Source organism: Myxocyprinus asiaticus, chromosome 3, assembly GCF_019703515.2.
Source record: "Myxocyprinus asiaticus isolate MX2 ecotype Aquarium Trade chromosome 3, UBuf_Myxa_2, whole genome shotgun sequence".
NCBI lineage: Eukaryota > Metazoa > Chordata > Actinopteri > Cypriniformes > Catostomidae > Myxocyprinus > Myxocyprinus asiaticus.
In genome coordinates, this window is record NC_059346.1 from 26,946,148 (window position 1) to 26,961,985 (window position 15,838).

General features: G+C 38.4%; 1 protein-coding gene across 1 annotated transcript; it reads left to right on the forward strand.

The window, feature by feature from the left end:
- The first annotated feature begins 1,523 nt into the window (after window positions 1-1,523).
- LOC127422430 (myosin heavy chain, fast skeletal muscle-like) lies at window positions 1,524-12,293 on the forward strand. Its single transcript, XM_051665949.1, has 39 exons — window positions 1,524-1,730; window positions 1,845-1,988; window positions 2,073-2,229; window positions 2,331-2,358; window positions 2,462-2,573; window positions 2,749-2,841; window positions 2,992-3,055; window positions 3,146-3,244; window positions 3,334-3,437; window positions 4,000-4,138; window positions 4,259-4,377; window positions 4,484-4,633; window positions 4,712-4,882; window positions 4,973-5,273; window positions 5,665-5,735; window positions 5,823-5,910; window positions 6,023-6,140; window positions 6,228-6,351; window positions 6,452-6,588; window positions 6,683-6,938; window positions 7,067-7,309; window positions 7,422-7,598; window positions 7,679-7,824; window positions 7,930-8,020; window positions 8,114-8,503; window positions 8,605-8,731; window positions 8,850-8,968; window positions 9,082-9,278; window positions 9,360-9,543; window positions 9,634-9,799; window positions 9,923-10,047; window positions 10,189-10,497; window positions 10,606-10,809; window positions 10,888-11,013; window positions 11,118-11,288; window positions 11,409-11,513; window positions 11,638-11,733; window positions 11,842-11,973; window positions 12,180-12,293. The coding sequence occupies exons 1-39, from the start codon at window positions 1,524-1,526 to the stop codon at window positions 12,192-12,194; spliced, it is 5,805 nt and encodes a 1,934-aa protein (XP_051521909.1). The 3' UTR covers window positions 12,195-12,293.
- Window positions 12,294-15,838: the final 3,545 nt, after the last annotated feature.

Genomic DNA, 15,838 nt, shown 5'->3' on the forward strand with positions numbered 1-15,838 from the left:
GAAACACTGAATCTTTCCCCTTGTTGGGTGATAAAGTCTAACCATCCCAATCATCAAAAGCATCAGTTGGCACAAGGTATAAATAGATACCCATGTCATACACTGGGAGTGAACTTTTATGGTATATTGCATGTCAAATATTTTACATACCTTTTTCATGGCTTGCCTGTTAAATTAGGTGTCTGTGCTTGTGATAAAAATAGAGATCTTAAATGTATAATTTTTGTTTCTTATGAAGATATTCTTTTTGAAATCTATATTCCAATTTGAGAAATAATTCCTCACTTAATAAAAGCCATGGCATGCATACCTTCCTTTCTAGGTTCTGTAAATGGAAATTATTTTTCTTGGTAGTCAAGTTGATCTGAATGAGTATAAATGTAAATACTGTAGATATTATAATATGATTATAACTAGGTATTATAGCTTTGTTGTACTTAATTTATCACTTGTTATTTAATCTGAATGTGGGGACTTTATTGAACTATTTCTTTTTGTGCAGATATTAACACCCAAGTTGTCAAATGTCATACCTTTATCATACCAAGTGTGTCATTACTGAAACGCTGTCATATCTGTTTCTATATGTGAATGCACAGCATCTTACCATACATTAAGACTCTAATGCGTGTCTATACATAGCATTTATATATAGCATATATAGCATATGCTTAGTGTGCAAGTTGGCCTCAATATAAGTGTGAAGGAGATCACAACCAGCCTCAGAGGAGACTAGAGGGGTTCCAGCTTGTGGTAAGATGCTCAAGCACTTTGCAATTGATAATGCTGTTGACTGAGATTGTAAAAAAGTAAATAAAAATAACACTACAGCCATTAGACAGAATAAACCTTTTGATAATATATTATTAACTTGAAATCAAATTTTTTATGATACACTGTAAATACAATTAAAATGCTCTGGTGTTTAAAGAGTACGTATGTTACATTCACATGCAGAGATGACTAAATGTAGTTTATGTGTAACTGTATTTTTGACAGGTCTGTTGAAGTTTCATCTGGTCTCTCGGAGAAGGAAGGTAGGTGGCCCATACATTACATTGCTGTATTGAAGATGCAGATGGATATTAGCAGTCTGTAGTCAAATGTATGAATGTATGTTTATGTCAGCTGTTTGTCATATGTCAACTGTGCTGATGTTTTTGTTAAATGAGGCTTATGTTTTTCTCCGGACAGATTTTGATTCCTGACATTTTCTCACACATGTACTGTCTAAAACCTAAATCTGTAATATACAGAACTGTCTGGAAGACAGTGAGAGATAAAACATGGATTTAAAAGGATATTTTTCCATTTTGTCTTCATCTGTGTATTTGTGTTTATTTAATCAAAGACTCCATAAATTAAGAACAAGTGTTTTCACACAATTTTTTGTATCCCTTTGTTGACATTTGCATTTTAGTAATAAACAGCTAAACTAAGTGAGACTCTTAGTGAATACAGTGTATGAATTGCATATTTGATTGCTATAATGATTCTTTTCCCATTTTTAGTAAGCCGCCACCATGAGTACGGATGCAGAGATGGCCATTTATGGCAAGGCTGCCATTTACCTCCGTAAGCCTGAGAAGGAGAGAATTGAGGCTCAGAGCAAGCCCTTTGATGCTAAGACTGCCTGCTATGTGGTTGATCCCAAAGAGTTGTATGTCAAAGGAACAATCAAGAGCAAAGATGGTGGCAAAGTCACTGTTATTGTGCTTGACACTAAGGAGGTGAATTTTCCACGATTCATTAAAAAAAACAAAAAAACGTAATTCTCATCTCAAACCAATCAGTTACATAGTCTTGATAAATCTATTGTACTGTTTGCTTTATGACATTTATAGGAGAGAGTTGCTAAGGAGGATGATGTCCATCCAATGAATCCTCCCAAGTTTGACAAGATTGAGGACATGGCCATGATGACCCATCTTAATGAACCCTCTGTGCTGTATAACCTCAAAGAGCGTTATGCAGCATGGATGATCTATGTGAGTTAAGAAGTTACATAAAACAGCATTCAAGTTCACTTTGACTATGATGCTGTAATCTGACAACTTCAATGCTCATTTCAGACCTACTCTGGACTTTTCTGTGCTACTGTGAACCCCTACAAGTGGCTCCCAGTGTATGATGCAGAAGTGGTGTCTGCCTACAGAGGCAAAAAGCGTATGGAGGCCCCGCCCCACATCTTCTCGGTCTCTGACAATGCCTACCAGTTCATGCTTACTGGTAAGATCTAGATTCTAAAAAGGTGATTCTGATATGTGGAATACTGGTCTTTAGTTTTCATCAAACAATTACTTAAAAAGTTATTGCCTTTGAATTTACAGACAGAGAGAACCAGTCTGTCCTGATTACGTATGTATCTACTGCTATGACATGTAAAGAACAGTAAAATTTTCTTCTCATGGAACTTGTACATGTCTAATCATCTTCTGTCTTATCATCTCTCATAAACCAGTGGAGAATCTGGTGCTGGTAAGACTGTGAACACAAAGCGTGTCATTCAGTACTTTGCCACAGTTGCAGTGGTGGGTGACAAGAAGAAAGAGCAAGCTTCTGGCAAAATGCAGGTATAAGACATAAAACTATTTTCATATCTTTATGTGATATGTATTATTTTAAATGATACAGTGTCTCAAAATATATGATTACTATATTGAGCATTGCCAGCTGAATTTGCAATGTACAAATCACTGATTGCAAACATGAGATGGAAAATAAATGTAAATCCTTGGCACGAAACAGGGATCTCTTGAGGACCAGATCATTGCAGCCAACCCTCTGCTTGAGGCTTATGGTAATGCCAAGACTGTGAGAAATGACAACTCTTCTCGTTTTGTAAGTTCACCAGTTTTTATTTACGTGCAATACAATTGGAATGTTCTATTAAATTTTTCTATACACTGTTGCCTAAAAAGTCTGTTCATATTTTATATAGCCTTCTGTCTTTGCACAACAGCAACTCAAATGTTATTTTGCTTTAAACAGGGTAAATTCATCAGAATTCACTTTGGCACAACTGGGAAACTGGCTAGTGCTGATATTGAGACATGTATGTGGACATGCTTTTAATTTTTCAATCTGTATATTTATCTTTGTCTATCACTCTTCAGAACATGACTTTATTACATTGTCTCAACAGATCTGCTGGAGAAGTCTAGAGTGACATTCCAGCTTCCAGATGAGAGAGGCTACCACATCTTCTACCAGATGATGACCAACCATAAGCCTGAGCTGATTGGTAGCTACACAAATGTTTTTCAGTTCCATTTTGAAGTGTCAGTGTATATTGTAAAAGGCTTGGTGATAAGCACTCGGCTTATTTTACAGAAATGACACTCATCACCACCAACCCCTATGACTTCCCCATGTGCAGTCAGGGTCAGATCACAGTGGCAAGCATTGATGATAAAGAGGAGCTGGTTGCAACTGATGTGAGTTTTAAGGACAACTTAAATAAGGGGCCTGGGTAGCTCAGTGGTAAAATACGCTGGCTACCACCCCTGGAGTTCGCTAGTTCGAATCCCAGGGCGTGCTGAGTGACTCCAGCCAGGTTTCCTAAGCAACCAAATTGGCCCGGTTGCTAGGGAGGGTAGAGTCACATGGGGTAACCTCCTCGTGGTCGCTATAATGTGGTTTGTTCTCAGTGGGACGCATGGTGAGTTGAGCGTGGTTGCCGCGGTGGATGGCGTGAAGCCTCCACACGCGCTATGTCTCCGTGACAACGCGCTCAACAAGCCATGTGATAAGATGCACGGGTTGACTGTCTCAGATGCAGAGGCAACTGGGATTCGTCCTCCACCACCCGGACTGAGGCGAATCACTATGTGACCACGAGGACTTAGAGCGCATTGGAAATTGGGCATTACAAATTGGGAGAAAAAGGGGAAAAATCCCCCCCCCCCCCCCAAAAAAAGAAAAAAAAAGGACAACTTAAATATACAGTATGTCTCTTAATCATTACTGTATATACTATAAATAATATATATTTTTTAGACTGCTATTGACATTCTGGGCTTTAGTGCTGAGGAGAAGATGGGCATCTACAAGTTCACTGGAGCTGTGCTGCATCATGGTAACATGAAGTTTAAGCAGAAGCAGCGTGAGGAGCAGGCTGAGCCTGATGGCACAGAGGGTGAGACTAAATAGTTCTTATGTGTTATCAAGAATGCTTTGAGGGATCTTGATTTTTTTTTTTTTTCAAGGTAAGAAACATGATTAATGTTTTTTGCAACAAAAAAAAAATTAATTGCAGAGGCTGACAAAGTTGCCTATCTTCTGGGCTTGAACTCTGCTGATATGCTGAAGGCTTTGTGCTACCCCAGAGTGAAGGTCGGAAATGAGTATGTGACCAAAGGTCAAACCGTGCAACAGGTATGTAGTTGTATCAAGTGTCAAGCAACAAGAGTTGCCAGCTAAGGCAAATTATTGCAAAAGCGGAGTAGGTTTGAATAATATTTACACTAAATCCTATTCACAGGTGTACAACTCTGTTAGTGCTTTGGCCAAATCTATCTATGAGAGGATGTTCTTGTGGATGGTCATTCGTATCAACCAGATGTTGGACACAAAACAAGCTAGACAGTTCTTCATTGGTGTGCTGGATATTGCTGGCTTTGAGATCTTTGATGTAAGAATTTTTATTGTATACAATTTTAATGTGAGTTGACTCATATTCAGTGTTCAGTAAATGTTTAATTCTCTCCAGTTCAACAGCATGGAGCAGCTGTGCATCAACTTTACCAATGAGAAACTGCAACAGTTCTTCAACCACCACATGTTTGTGCTGGAACAAGAGGAGTACAAGAAGGAGGGCATTGTTTGGGAGTTCATTGACTTCGGCATGGACTTGGCTGCTTGCATTGAGCTCATTGAGAAGGTTTTTACTGGCTTAATTGTACATTTTTATAATTTGCCATTCTTAAAATCTGAAACTTTTTAATAATACTCTTTAATCATTTACAAATAGCCCATGGGTATCTTCTCCATCCTTGAAGAGGAGTGCATGTTCCCCAAGGCTACAGACACTTCCTTTAAGAACAAGCTGTATGATCAGCACCTTGGCAAGTGTGCAGCTTTCCAGAAACCAAAGCCTGCCAAAGGCAAAGCCGAGGCCCACTTCTCTCTGGTTCACTATGCTGGAACTGTGGATTACAACATCGCTGGCTGGTTGGACAAGAATAAGGATCCATTGAATGAGTCTGTTGTGCAGCTCTACCAGAAGTCTTCTGTCAAACTTCTGGCCACTCTCTACCCACCTGTTGTTGAGGGTGAGTATATTCATTACAAGTGCATATTTAAAATATAGCTCTGTCAGGATCACTTTTTTCAAATAATATCTTACATCTAAAATCAGTGTGGGGAGAGCAGTAATTCACTGCAGAATTACATTACAGCTTGGTACCATTATTTCACAGATGTGCTTTCAGAAAAGAAGTGAATCTGGGGATGGAGGGGGGTGTTAAAGCAACCTGGAGCAATGCAATAGAAAGGCAGCTTAAGAATGAAGAATTGAGGACTTAAAAAGAATTGCTCTGATATTTGTTACCGTCATAATTCAGCTGACTGCAAAGATTGACTGAAGTGGCCTGCCTGAACTAATGCAATGCTTAATAATTATTGAATTATACAATCTGGGTCATTATTTCAATGTTTGTGCAGAATCTGGCGGTGGCAAAAAGGGAGGCAAAAAGAAGGGTGGTTCCATGCAGACTGTGTCCTCCCAGTTCAGGGTATGTATAGAGGATGCTAAACTTGATATGACAACAATATTGCTGTGTTTGAAAGAAAATTAGAAAATGTCTTTATATTTTCCTCAGGAGAACTTGGGCAAGCTCATGACCAACTTGAGGAGCACTCATCCTCACTTTGTGCGTTGTCTGATTCCCAATGAGTCCAAGACTCCAGGTAGAGTAATAAAGGGCTTAGAGATATTCTGACTTCAACACAATATACTGTATGATAATGCTCATGTGAAATGTTTATGTATTGAGCTCAAGGTGTAAGCTGTTCTTTATAGGTCTCATGGAGAACTTCCTGGTTATCCACCAGCTGAGATGTAACGGTGTACTTGAAGGTATCAGAATCTGCAGAAAAGGCTTCCCCAGCAGAATCCTCTATGGTGACTTCAAACAGAGGTAAATAGGACTGCATGAAAATACTACTCCCTGTAGGAGGGTTATCTCAATGCAAAAATATGAAGCATTTTGATAAATCTTCCACAGATACAAGGTGCTGAATGCCAGTGTTATCCCCGAGGGACAGTTCATGGACAACAAGAAGGCCTCTGAGAAACTCCTGGGATCCATCGATGTTAATCATGACGAGTATAGATTTGGGCACACAAAGGTTCATATTCTGAATTAAAAAAATTAAAAGATTCAATAATCATGCTGTATGTTTTCAGCTATGATTTAAATCAACTCTGCATTATTGTGCATGAATTCAGGTGTTCTTCAAAGCTGGTCTTCTGGGTGTTCTTGAGGAGATGCGTGATGAGAAACTGGCGGCACTGGTCACAATGACTCAGGCTCTCTGTCGTGGTTACCTGATGAGGAGGGAGTTTGTGAAGATGATGGAGAGGAGGTTAATCATATAATTAATAAGGATGTCTGCAATAATAATTGTGACAAGAGTAAATAATGATATTTATGACATTTATTGGCAAAATAATTCACAGGGAGTCCATTTACACCATCCAATACAACATCCGCTCATTCATGAATGTCAAACACTGGCCATGGATGAAAGTTTACTACAAGATTAAGCCTCTGCTGAAGAGTGCTGAGACTGAGAAGGAGCTGGCAACCATGAAAGAAGACTTTACAAAATGCAAAGAAGATCTTGCCAAGGCTGTAGCCAAAAAGAAGGAGCTTGAGGAGAAGATGGTAGCACTGCTGCAAGAGAAGAATGATCTGCAGCTTCAAGTAGCCTCTGTGAGTGAATTGAGGAAAGCATTCATTTGGATTATTTCATAAGAAACTTCAGATACAGTAGGCAATGAGCACAAGCTTTTAACATAATATGTATCTTGACTTATTCATATTTTGCTTCCATAAATCAGGAATCTGAGAATCTCTCAGATGCTGAGGAGAGGTGTGAGGGTCTGATCAAGAGCAAAATCCAGCTTGAAGCTAAACTCAAAGAGACAACTGAGAGACTGGAGGATGAGGAAGAAATCAATGCTGAACTCACAGCCAAGAAGAGGAAACTGGAGGATGAGTGCTCTGAGTTGAAGAAAGATATTGATGACCTGGAGCTCACCTTGGCTAAAGTCGAAAAGGAGAAACATGCTACTGAAAATAAGGTTTGTGACAAAGTTGATTTAATATTTTATTACATTTCAAATGCACAATAAATTTCGTTCAAGAATATTAATTATAACAAAAGGAAGTAATATTGTATCAAACATCACACAGGTCAAGAACCTGACTGAGGAAATGGCAGCACAAGATGAGAGCATTGCCAAGCTTACAAAGGAGAAGAAAGCCCTCCAAGAGTCACATCAGCAGACTCTGGATGATCTCCAGGCAGAGGAGGATAAAGTCAACACCCTGACCAAAGCCAAGACGAAGCTTGAGCAGCAAGTTGATGATGTGAGTTACTATTTCAACATGTCCTTAATTCTTTAAATTCACATTTTTGCTTTGGACATTTATTTATTGTTTTCTCATAGCTTGAGGGTTCCCTTGAACAAGAGAAGAAGCTCCGGATGGATCTTGAGAGAGCAAAGAGAAAGCTTGAAGGAGATCTTAAATTGGCCCAGGAGTCCATTATGGACCTGGAGAATGACAAGCAGCAATCTGAAGAAAAACTGAAGAAGTAAGTAAAAACATAAAATAATTAGAAATTATATTGTTATGTTTGTGTTTTATTGTTTTATGTATGTTATTGTTTTACAAACGAGTTATTATTGAACTCCCACAGGAAAGACTTTGAAACAAGCCAGCTCCTCAGCAAGATTGAGGATGAGCAATCTCTTGGAGCTCAACTCCAGAAGAAGATCAAGGAGCTTCAGGTATTTGGAATTTTTTGGAACTTTTTTTGGTTACATTGTTATTTGTTTAAAAAAAATCAAGATCAGAAATGAATTAATTACTTGCCCCAGTAGGCTCGTATTGAAGAACTGGAGGAAGAGATCGAGGCTGAGCGTGCTGCTCGTGCAAAGGTGGAGAAGCAGAGATCTGATCTCTCCAGGGAACTTGAAGAGATCAGTGAGAGGCTTGAGGAGGCTGGAGGAGCAACTGCTGCTCAGATTGAGATGAACAAGAAGCGTGAGGCTGAATTCCAGAAGCTGCGTCGTGATCTTGAAGAGGCCACCCTCCAGCATGAAGCCACTGCTGCTGCCCTCCGAAAGAAGCAGGCCGACAGTGTGGCTGAGCTGGGAGAGCAAATTGACAACCTCCAGCGTGTCAAGCAGAAACTTGAGAAGGAGAAGAGCGAATACAAAATGGAGATTGATGATCTCTCCAGCAACATGGAGGCTGTTGCCAAAGCAAAGGTATGCAACAATGAAATGCAAGATAATTTAATGAAAAAGTCCACACCCACAAAGCAATCCACAATATTTTGACATCATTCTGAAAATGTTTACATTTACAGGCAAATCTTGAGAAGATGTGTCGTACTGTTGAGGATCAACTCAGTGAACTCAAAGCCAAGAATGATGAGAATATTCGTCAGTTAAATGACCTCAGTGCTCAAAGAGCAAGACTTCAAACTGAGAACGGTAATTATTATTATTTTTGACTTATCTTCTGTTATCCAGGGCTTTCTGGTAAATGAAAACCAGGTGTCTCTTAATTGTGGATATTATTATTTTTTGAATGCCATAAATATTCATGCAGGTGAGTTTGGCCGTCAGCTTGAGGAGAAAGAGGCTCTGGTTTCTCAGCTGTCAAGAGGCAAACAAGCTTTCACTCAGCAAATTGAGGAGTTAAAGAGACATATAGAGGAGGAAGTGAAGGTAAAAAAAGAACTAAAAAAACAACTCTTGGAAAGAACTTTGTGCTGACTGATCTGAGGAATCAGTTAATCACTGACTTTTAAAATGCATTAAACATAAATTGTATTTTTTAGGCCAAGAATGCTCTGGCCCATGCTGTGCAGTCAGCCCGTCATGACTGCGACCTGCTCCGTGAGCAATTTGAGGAAGAGCAGGAGGCAAAGGCTGAGCTGCAGCGGGGAATGTCTAAGGCCAATAGTGAGGTTGCTCAGTGGAGAACCAAATATGAAACTGACGCTATCCAGCGCACAGAGGAGCTTGAAGAGTCCAAGTATGAACATCAGAAGAGTTAAACCTGTTAATATTTGAAAATGTTTGCATCATAAGATTAATGTTGACAAATTCATGACAGGAAGAAGCTGGCTCAGCGTCTGCAAGAGGCAGAGGAACAAATTGAGGCAGTGAACTCCAAATGTGCCTCTCTGGAGAAGACCAAACAGAGACTCCAGGGTGAAGTGGAGGACCTCATGATTGATGTGGAGAGAGCCAATGCTTTGGCTGCCAACCTTGACAAGAAGCAGAGGAACTTTGACAAGGTAAATTATTTAAGTCTTTCTGTGATATGACTTTGATATGAGTCTCTTTAAAAAATAGTTTAACCTGACCCTGAAATGTCTCTACCCAAGGTCCTGGCAGAATGGAAGCAGAAGTATGAGGAAGGTCAGGCAGAGCTGGAAGGTGCCCAGAAAGAGGCTCGCTCACTTAGCACTGAGCTGTTCAAGATGAAGAACTCCTATGAGGAGAGTCTGGATCAACTGGAGACACTTAAGAGAGAAAATAAGAATCTGCAGCGTAAGACCACAACTGTTGAATTAATTATTAACTTTAACACTCTAACAGTGTTAAATCAATACTGGGAATTCAATGTGTGTACTGTTTATAATATGCTGATACTATTTTCTTTTTCTTCTGTAGAGGAGATATCGGATCTGACAGAGCAGTTAGGTGAGACTGGTAAAAGTATTCATGAGCTGGAAAAGGCCAAGAAGGCAGTGGAAACTGAGAAGTCTGAGATTCAGACTGCCCTGGAGGAGGCAGAAGTGAGTTTCTGGAGAGAATTGTATTGTAGATGAATATGTATTATTTTGTTGTAATTCTTGCTAAAAAACTGTAGTACCATCCTGTCATGTTAATGAATGTTTTCATTTTGAAATTAAATTTTTTTTTTTCACATTTCATAGGGCACCCTGGAGCATGAGGAGTCCAAGATTCTTCGTGTCCAGCTTGAGCTAAACCAGGTCAAGAGTGAGATCGACAGGAAGCTTGCAGAGAAGGATGAGGAGATGGAGCAGATCAAGCGGAACAGCCAGAGAGTCATTGAGTCCATGCAGAGCACTCTGGACTCTGAGGTCAGGAGCAGGAATGATGCCCTGAGAATCAAGAAGAAGATGGAGGGAGATCTTAATGAGATGGAGATTCAGCTGAGCCATGCCAATCGCCAGGCTGCTGAATCCCAGAAACAGCTAAGAAATGTTCAGGGACAACTCAAGGTATGTGACCTCTCTCTGGTATTCAGTTGTATAAATAAATAAGTATTATGAACAAAATTGAAAGCAAAAAATCTATTCAGGGAGCCATCAAAAAATTGTTGTGTACAGGATGCCCAGCTGCACCTTGATGATGCCCTGAGAGGACAGGAGGACATGAAGGAGCAGGTGGCCATGGTGGAGCGCAGAAACACTCTGATGCAGGCTGAGATTGAGGAGCTGAGAGCTGCTCTGGAGCAGACAGAGAGAGGCCGCAAAGTGGCTGAACAAGAGCTGGTGGACGCCAGTGAGCGTGTTGGACTCCTGCACTCTCAGGTAATCATTACACAAAATTTATCTTAAAACACAATAACAATATTTTCACTTTATTATGTACTATTTCCTCTATTTCAGAACACAAGCCTTCTGAACACCAAGAAGAAGCTTGAGGCTGACCTTGTCCAAGTTCAGGGTGAAGTTGATGATATCGTCCAGGAAGCAAGAAATGCTGAGGAGAAGGCTAAGAAGGCCATCACTGATGTTAGTTTTTAAGTTATAAAAATTACAACCATTTAAACTAAAATCAAAGTTCACCTTTTGGAGTGCAGCAAATACTCTCACTGATTTTTTTATGTGCTAATTAGGCTGCAATGATGGCAGAAGAGCTTAAAAAGGAGCAGGACACCAGTTCTCACCTGGAAAGGATGAAGAAGAACCTGGAGGTCACAGTAAAGGACCTGCAGCACCGTCTGGATGAGGCTGAGAATCTGGCCATGAAGGGAGGGAAGAAACAACTCCAGAAACTGGAGTCCAGGGTGAGATTTTATTTATTTCCAAGTTTATAGTCTTGATGTGGGTAATGTGAAATATATGTTATGTTATGAAATATTGTATTTTGTTTGGATAAAATTAGTTTAACAATATGTATCGTGTAGGTCCGTGAGCTTGAGACTGAAGTTGATGCAGAACAGAGACGAGGAGCTGATGCTGTTAAAGGTGTCCGCAAATATGAGAGGAGAGTTAAAGAACTCACATACCAGGTATGACCATACCTGACCATATCCATGCATTAATTCTCACAAAATTATTTCCACAAAAGTGTATAAGCTGTACTTATAGTAAAACCTTTCAAATAAATCCATAAAATATTTGTAATATTTGTAGACTGAGGAGGACAAGAAGAACATTACCAGACTCCAGGATCTGGTTGATAAGCTGCAGCTGAAAGTCAAGGCCTACAAGAGGCAGGCTGAGGAGGCGGTATGTAAAATATATCTGAACATTTGATTCTGTAATTTTCTCGCTTTCTACTTAATGTAATATTAGCATAGCATAGTTCATAAACATGCTAAAAACAACCTTTTTTAGGAGGAGCAAGCCAACACTCACCTATCCAAGTTGAGGAAGGTGCAGCATGAGCTGGAAGAGTCTGAGGAGCGTGCTGACATCGCTGAGTCTCAGGTCAACAAACTCAGAGCCAAGAGCCGTGATGCTGGAAAAGTCAGTTGAATAATATTCTGATATATAGTAATATATGAGTGTCTGTACTCAGTAAATTCTGTTTTACATTTACTAAGTTCAGTTTATTCTACATTTTTCTATGCAAATAATAAGGACAATATATACAGTTGTGAAGCTGTATTAAGCTTATGCTTTATGACTGTTTACAAGATTTATGTCTAATTTGCTTCTTTTTTCTTTCATAGGCCAAAGAAGAGTGAACACCTAAAAACCACCTACTGAAGTCATATAATATGATTGTTCAGTAGAATTACCTTTAAAATTCCTTTTGAAATAAATATGTACATACTGTATCAGCATATTAATTTGTTTTAGAGTGCTTTTATTCTCAAAGGAAATGCTTTAAAATCCGTATAAAAAAGGGTATTAATGAAAATATTACTTACATTAATGACAAATATCACTGAACTACTGTATTTCTGTGGAGTTCTGCAGTATGGTTTCAAGTTAATGGCTTCCCTAGGACAGTTAATGAAAGAGCCTGTTCATGAAGTCTTCCTTTATTAATGGCAGACAATTACAGTTTTACATTTTTTTTGGAGTTAAAATGTCTATTAGAACTCAAATTTGGGTGACTAGCTACCTGTAAACGGTTAAGAATCTACTACTAAAACAAGACTGCCATTTCAGTGCAATGTTCAGTGAACTGGCAATAGGAGAGTTACTCAAATCTCAATTCTGCTTTGAATATTGTGTTCTCAAACTTGTTTAGTGTATTGTACCTACAATTTGTGTAAGGCAAATTGTTTGAATGAAAAGTGTATGCAAAAGGCTGCCATGGAGAAGAGAAAAAGGACACAAGCTTTCAACTGGAATGGTTGAAAAATAACTTAATTAATTTAAGTAAAAAATTTTAATTTTTTTAAATAATTCATGCATGTGAAAAGATTAGCAGAACATGAAAAGACTGTAGGATTTGGAAACAGGTTTAAACCGAAGGTTTACAAATAAGGCTTAAAAATAAGGCTTAAAATGAGGCATGCTAACAAATGTGTGTTTAGCACATTCATTTATAGATCATTAGCATACATGCTAATTCAAATATGTTTTGTCTTGGATGATTATTTGCCTTTCAGGAAGAGCAAGCCAATGCTCACTTGTCCAATTGAAAATGAGCTGGAGGAGGCCGAGGAGTGTGTTGAAATAACTAAATCTCACAAGCTCAGAGTCAGAGTTTCAGAGATAATTTATCTTCTCATGAAAAGCACCACAAGTGCTAAATTAATCATGTTGTGAGCCATGAAATATTGTCTATATACTATACTGTATTAAACCATTTGCTAAATATATTTAAATAGCAATACATTGCTTTGTGTTTACTAAACAGCTGGGTCTGAAGCAAATACAAAGGCAATCCCTTCATATGCCACAAATGGTTTCATCAGGTCTCTGGTGTAAATCTAGGTAACCCTCCACAACATTAATGCATGTTTTCTACATTTCCTTTTTGTATTGTATTTTATCTTATACAACTTTCTCCCTGAAACAAAGTGCAAATTAAGGCTATTAAACAAATACAGTATAAATGTATGAATAAAGGCTAGGCTACAGTGGCAAGATGTTGCAGGTTACAATAATGAACAAACACAATCTATTTTCACTAATAACACACAAGTTATTGCATTGTTCTTGTACATGTTGAATACATGATTCAAATATTCACAGTGTAGGTTGGAAAAAAGTATGTGAACCCCTAGGCTAATGATGACAAAAAAAAAAAAAAAAAGCTTATTAGAATCAGGAGTTGTCAAACATGGATTATCCCAAGTTTATAAGGATAATGTCAGGGTGGCTGTGCGCCAGCTGAAGCTCAGTAGAAAATGGTGTGCAGCAGGAAAATGACCTTAAACATAGAAGTAAATCCACTACAGAATGGTTTCAAAAAAAGAAAATCTATCTTTTGGAGCGGCCCAGTCAGAGCCCAGATCTTAACCCAATAGAGATTCTGTGTAATGACCTCAAGAGAGCCATTCACACCAGACATCCTAAGAATATGGCTGAGCTGAAGCAGTTCTGTAAGGAAGAATGGTCCAAAATTCCATGCAAACATTGTGCAGGTATAATCTTCAGCTACCGGAAACACTTGGTTGAAGTTATTGCTGCCAAAACAGGATCAACCAGTTATTAAATCCAAGGGTTCACTTACATTTTCCACAGCACTGTGAAAGTTTAATGGGATGTGCTCAAAAAAGACATGAAAGATTATATTTGTTTGTGTGTTGTTAGTTTAAGCACATTGTGTTTGTCTATACTTGTGAATTTGATGAAGATGAGATCACATTTTATGATCAATTAATGCAGAAAAACATCTAATTCCAAAAGGTTCACATACTTCTTTTTGCCACTGTATAAATGCAGGACAGTTTAAATCACTAAATTATTATTAATAATAAAAAATAAAAAAAGTGTTTACTGATAAGAAAATGTTCTGCAGGACATTTTCCTGTATCTAAATATAAATGAATCTTTATCATAATCTCATTATACGGTTCATTTTTAATCTAAATTTAGCACCCAGCATCAAATATATTATCAAAATGAATATTTTTCTTAAAGTTACTTCAATCCCAGGGGAGCCTGGGTAGCTCAGCAAGCAAAGACACTGACTACCACACCTGGAGTCACAAGTTCAAATCCAGGCCATGATGAGTGTCTCCTCTGTAACAACCTTTTTCCAGAACGCAGAAGTTCCCTGTGATTCATACTGAAAGCCTGTTCAAGCCCATGTGAATGAATGCAAGCTGTCCAAGAGACACCAGAATGAATGTGCATCAGAACTGAGCTTTTTAAAAGTTAGTCAACATTTGTTCAGCATTGTATTTTACACTGTTATGCAATATAGTGCATTTCTTTATGCATGCTATTTATATTCCTCTTTTTGTTGAAAGCCTGTAATGAATATAGTAAAACCTACAGTAATAAAAGTTAAAAAAGTTGTGAAAGTTGAAAGGATAAAGTAATAACAATAAAGAAACAGTTAGAACTATACACATTTTTTTATTTGTAATTTACACTTCAAGAATCCATTATCAGTCCCTTAGTAATCTGCCTTCATTTTTAAATTTGTCTTAAATTAAGTTTGTGTTAAGTGTTCATTGACTGCACTTACTCCAACTGCAAGACTCTGCAGGTTTTGTAATCTCAAAATGGCAGCTACCATGAGGGGGTTATCTGTTCAATGTACAAAAAAACTGCCTTTTCTAGAACATTGATATGACTGGAGTCTACATCTCATGTGAGTGTTTATAATTTTAAACGTATCTGTTTAAGTATACATTTCTTTAGGGACAAACCTATTTCACAGTGGAAAAGGGCATCATTAAGATTCTTAAAAGACTTATTGAATTCCCATAGAAGTTTCTTTATAGAAATCCAATTAGACTCAATTCCATTTTAAAAAATCCTTTAGAATAAAAGAAAAAAAAATCCCATAGAACTGGTCCTACAGGATATAAAATCCTATTAGACTCCTATTAGATTTTTCATGTGTGATCCTATAAGAAAAAATCCCTTTATGATTGTGGCAGCGGGGGCGTGGTCAAGCATCTCTCCGGAGAGAGAAAGCGGTAAGGGCGCTTACACCTGAGCTAAATTATGTCTAACACCTGTCTCTAATTTCAGTGAGCATGGGGAGAGCGGCATAAATAGAGCCAGACCGCAAGTAGACGGCAGAGAGAGCCTGGGCACCAGAGACCCTATTGTGAAGTCAGGAAGTTTATCATAGCATAGCTGAGAGTTTATTTTTGTAAAATACTTTGTTTACTTTGAGAGTGAATTAATGAACATTGGGAAAGCCCTGAAAGAGTGTATTTGCTGCAGTAAGGAGAATAAAACACTTACCTGA

Excerpts from the sequence above, each read along its gene's own strand:
- LOC127422430 (XM_051665949.1), top strand. The coding sequence starts at position 1,524 with ATGAGTACGGATGCAGAGATGGCCATTTATGGCAAGGCTGCCATTTAC. Across the intron at positions 3,438-3,999 it reads AGGAGCTGGTTGCAACTGAT|ACTGCTATTGACATTCTGGG; the intron begins GTGAGTTTTAAG and ends TATATTTTTTAG. Across the intron at positions 9,279-9,359 it reads GAGGAGCTTGAAGAGTCCAA|GAAGAAGCTGGCTCAGCGTC; the intron begins GTATGAACATCA and ends AATTCATGACAG.